At 42.3% G+C, this 4,714-nt stretch overlaps 1 protein-coding gene across 1 annotated transcript; it reads left to right on the top strand.

The window, feature by feature from the left end:
• Positions 1-411: 411 nt before the first annotated feature.
• On the top strand, positions 412-4,071 carry PRND (prion like protein doppel). Its single transcript, XM_055424921.2, has 2 exons — positions 412-649; positions 2,373-4,071. The coding sequence occupies exon 2, from the start codon at positions 2,384-2,386 to the stop codon at positions 2,918-2,920; it is 537 nt and encodes a 178-aa protein (XP_055280896.2). The 5' UTR covers positions 412-649; positions 2,373-2,383; the 3' UTR covers positions 2,921-4,071.
• The last annotated feature ends 643 nt before the right edge of the window (positions 4,072-4,714 follow it).

Raw genomic sequence — 4,714 nt, 5'->3', positions numbered from 1 at the left:
CACTTATCTGTACAGTTGTGACATTTTGATATAGTAAGAAATATATATTTGATCTTCATCCCCAGTTCCTGGCACAGAGCTTCTAAAGCCCTGTAACTTCCTGAGTGATAGGGGTGAGACGAACATCTTTCGTTATAATATTTGGTTTGTCACCCGATTCTGGCATGGGTTTCAAAGAGCTTCCAGGTTGGTGAATTCACATTCAGGAAGAGTGATGTACCCCACACTCCACGGGAACTCTTGTGCTTGGAAACCTTCCAGACATGCCCTGTGTACCTCTTCATCTAGCTGTTCATTTATATCCTCCTTAATCAAACAGAAATAGTTTAAAATATTTTTATTAAATAAGATCAATAAAAGTCACCTCTCAAGTTTTTCTGGACTTCACCAAGTTCTTCACATGGTATTTATTGGTGAACTGAAATTAGTAAAGAGTAATGAAAGGGTCCATCTGTCTCAAGGCAAAGAAGTACTTGGGAACCCCTGATTGGTCCTGCCAGGAGGGAAAGGCTCCCATATTTGGAAAGCAGCAGGAATGCACCTCCCCCTGCAGCTCCTACATAGCTAGGCAGGTCCAGGAGTATGTGCAGAAGGTACACAAGAAGACAGTGTGCCCGTGGCTCCAGAGGTGCATCAGAGAGATCCTAAGGTATGTGGGGAGCAGAGTTTATGTGTGATAACCATTTCTGTGGCCAGGGCTGTTCATTTTTAATACCACTACAAACCATGCAGTGATTTCTTGACTCTCACCTCCTGGGGTGGGTTCCTAGTCTGGGGACACTTGAGAGAAGATTCAAACATCACTGGGGTTCCTGTCTATGTTTTGATGCTATAATAAAATGCTAGCTTAATGGTTGGCTGGTTAGGATTTTCTTGTGTTTTTAAGCCCTTGCCTCTGAAGACTAATTTATTTCTCAAGGTCTCTATGCTTTTATTTTTAAATTTGATGCACACATAATTTATGCTATTATTCTTATTTAAGCCTTCTCCTACCAAGTGGTATGGGCTGATGAAATAGTTTTATGAGATTAATGAATGTTTTCTTCACACTTGGATCTCTTTGGAGAAAGCTTGTCTGAGTTCACTGTGATTGGTGGGCATTGATGAGTGGGATGCTGGAAGGCTGGGTGCTCAGGCTGCTGCCTGGCACACTCATGCCCACCCTGGGACAGTGACTAGGTGATGTCTGCATGTAAAGAGAGGTCAGCAGAAGTCTCTTTGCAGGAGTCCAAAGAAGCCTGGATGTGCATGCAGTTAGGTTGCATTTTGCCTATTTTTCTCCATAAGAACCTGTGTCACACTAGAGTTGAACATTTTGAACAAAGAAGTACTAATCATTTTAAGGAATACTGCAGGGAGGATATGTTAGGGCCTAAGTGAGATAAACTTTTCAACCTCCTTCAGCTCTGGCACTGGTGAACTCAGGAAATCTTCTAGAAGACGGTCTAAGCAGGCCCTGCTATTGTAACTCTCTGTGTATTCCTGATCCACATGGACAAAGGTCCAGGTGCTGAATGGCCTGAATATTTGACCTTAAGAGATGGAGTTCCACAATAGCTATTGTAGTTTCAGGAACCAGTTGTGACTAACTACCAGACTGGGGGCCTTAAGGGGGAGGGATATTTCCTGAGGTCATCAGCAGTCTTTTAGATGTCCTGGAGCCAGCCTGACTCTTGGTGCTTCCCCAAGCCCTCTTGTCCTTCCTCTTACTTCATTTCCTCTGAAATTCTTCACAGGCTCTGCTGTTCACTTAACTGAGGGGCCATCAGAGCTGCTATTCACTTAACCTCATGCCCAGTGAATCAAAAGCACCATCCCCTTCAGCAACTCAAAAGGATAATGGGACATGGCCCTTGGGTACCTGGGAAAAGCATCACAGAGCTGGATTCAAATCTGCCCCCCATTCCCTGCTTTTGTGTGGCCTCAGGCAAATTACTTAACTTCTGAAACCCAATTCAACTTTTATAAAGTGAGGATGATAACATACCTACCCCATGTGAAAATTAAATGAGGCAATGTCTGCAGCTGGCATGGTACGTGCAATAAGAAGCTGCTTGAGGGAGGAGGGTGGGACCCCACTCTCACCAGGATGTGATTAGAAAAGATATCCATGAATAATCAAATTGCCTGTTGCAACTTCTGATCTGTCTGAGAAAACCAAGATCACTATCCTGAATGGTGTAATTCCAGCAAGAAACTTGGTTTTGACTTAACCCTATGCAGACCAAGCCTGGGAAGAGTTATGTTTCAGGAAACATGTAAAGGGTGCAAGAATGACATTCTTCTCAAAGAATCTCCTACACACAGGAGGGGACATGGGAGACTCAGAACTCCACTGATGAAGTTAACTGCTCCTGCCTTTTCTGTTGCAGATTCTGACACAATGAAGAAACATCTGGGTGGATGCTGGTTGGCCATTGTCTGTGTCCTGCTATTTAGCCAAGTCTCCTCAGTCAAGGCGAGAGGCATAAAGCACAGAATCAAGTGGAACCGGAAGGTCTTGCCAAGTACCTCCCAGGTCACGGAAGCCCACACTGCGGAAATCCACCCAGGGTCCTTCATCAAGCAAGGCCGAAAGCTGGATATCGACTTTGGAGTGGAGGGCAATAGGTATTATGAAGCCAACTATTGGCAGTTTCCTGACGGCATCCATTACAACGGCTGCTCCGAGGCCAATGTCACCAAGGAAAAGTTTGTTACCAGCTGCATTAATGCCACCCAGGTGGCAAATCAAGAGGAACTGTCCCGTGAGAAACAAGACAACAAGCTTTATCAGCGGGTCCTGTGGCAGCTGATCAGGGAGCTCTGCTCCATCAAGCACTGTGACTTTTGGTTGGAAAGGGGAGCAGGACTTCGGGTCACTCTGGACCAGCCCATGATGCTCTGCCTGCTGGGTTTCATTTGGTTTATTGTGAAATAAGCTTGCAGGCAGGTTGGCAGCCACAGAGATCAATAAGCAAGCAAACCATAAGCAAGTTATTCCAGTTCTCCTCCTCTAACCCCAAATCCCACGTGTTCTGAAGGTACCAAAGAGCAGTGATTGATTCTTCAGCGCTTTAAATAGCACTCCCAACTATTCACTCAGGTGCTTGATTATATTTGATAAATGTGTGGGTATCAATCCTCTCCAAGCTCTACCTAAAGTTGGCTTGTTCATCATTGCATTCTCAACTCTGGTGTAGCATCTGGCCCACCATAGTATGCAATAAATATTTGGTAAGCAGATAAAAGAATGTGCCAGGGACCATACCAAGCACTTCACAATGCTTCCCAACAACTCTCAGAGGTAGGTGTAATAGGTGTTATTCTCCTGGTATAGATGAGAAAATTGAGGCTCCAAGAAGTAAAATAGTAAAGTAGTTAGAAAGTATCAGACATAATTCAACCCTGGCTTATCTAACCCATATTTCCTGCTCTGTACAGTTCTACTTTTGGAAATATGAAATGACTGATGCTGATGGCCACGTTTTTGATAACTTAGTACATGGAAGTTAATTAAATTAAAGTAAGATATAGGAATTAAGCTAAAATATAAATAAAATCTAGACAAATGTCCATATTGCCTAGTAAGGAAGTATTACCAACTTGATTCCTGGAGTAGTCTAGATCTATGGCACAAAGATGTTTCTTCACAAGAAGTATATGTATTTGCTACTCGCATCTCTGAAGTAATTAATGTATTTAAGAAACTATTTCTGAATGATAATTACTTTCTAATGTTCCTCCAACCCTGTGTGCATGCTTTTAGGTATACATGCATACAAGCATCTTTAAATATATTCCCGTTATACAGGTTCTCCATACAATCTCTGGTCATTCTTTTACTGCCACTTTGGTGAGGGGCCATCATTGCCATGAACCACTTAACAGCTTCAAAAGCACAATTCCTCAGTAGAAATGTTAAAAATAAAGTATATCTTTAAGAAGATCAAGTAATGAATTCATACATGCCATAAATAAGAATTATCATTAGTTAAACTACATTTATATTACAAAATATCAATACAGTTTAAATAAAATAATGAATCTAATACTCTAAAAGATGCCCCCAGAGGCTCTCTGAGGATATGCTCAGAGTACCCATCCCCCACCCTCAGGAGTTGTTGAACCATATTTGGTGATAAAAGTTGCTGAATATTATCAATTGTCTGTATGGGTGAAAAAATGTGCATTGTCAGACAATTTTATCCAAAGTATTTTAAAATGTGAGTGTTGATAATGGTATATCTTGTTCTGAACCTCCACTGCTAATCAGTGTTCTTCTCAAGGATACATTTGGAAGGTTTTTACATAGAAAGCCAGTGGAGGACTTGGAGGCCAGACAGCCCAGTGGAGCACCTTCCCCTGGGTGTGAGGGATACCTGACACCCTGCCCTGACAGTGCATGGAGTTCCAGCGCAGGAGTTCCTGAGGAACTCCCACCTCTGTGGCTTTCATGCTGCTGGCACTATGCTCATCTTCCACAGTCCTGGTGAGTTCTAGATCAGAAACTAAGACTAAAGTCCAGAACACATACAGGTTATTTCCTACATGTCAATATTTTAATAATAACAATAGCAGTAACAACAAAGTACTTATAGACTGATGTTGAAATTTCAAGTCCCGGCTCTCCCGAGTTTAATTATAAGGGCACACACAGCCTCGTAAGTAAAATGACTTCATTTCTTATGTGAAAATACTCAGCCATGATGTAGTACGTTTTCTATAATTCCTG

This window comes from Moschus berezovskii, chromosome 15, assembly GCF_049115385.1.
Source record: "Moschus berezovskii isolate FMDL1 chromosome 15, NW_MosBer_1.0, whole genome shotgun sequence".
In the NCBI taxonomy this organism is placed as follows: Eukaryota; Metazoa; Chordata; class Mammalia; order Artiodactyla; family Moschidae; genus Moschus; species Moschus berezovskii.
The sequence above is the reverse complement of the archived record's forward strand: the minus strand, read 5'-3'. Positions and strand labels throughout refer to the sequence as shown.

Bases quoted from the DNA above. Each gene is read 5' to 3' on its own strand.
- PRND (XM_055424921.2), top strand. From the start codon at position 2,384: ATGAAGAAACATCTGGGTGGATGCTGGTTGGCCATTGTCTGTGTCCTG.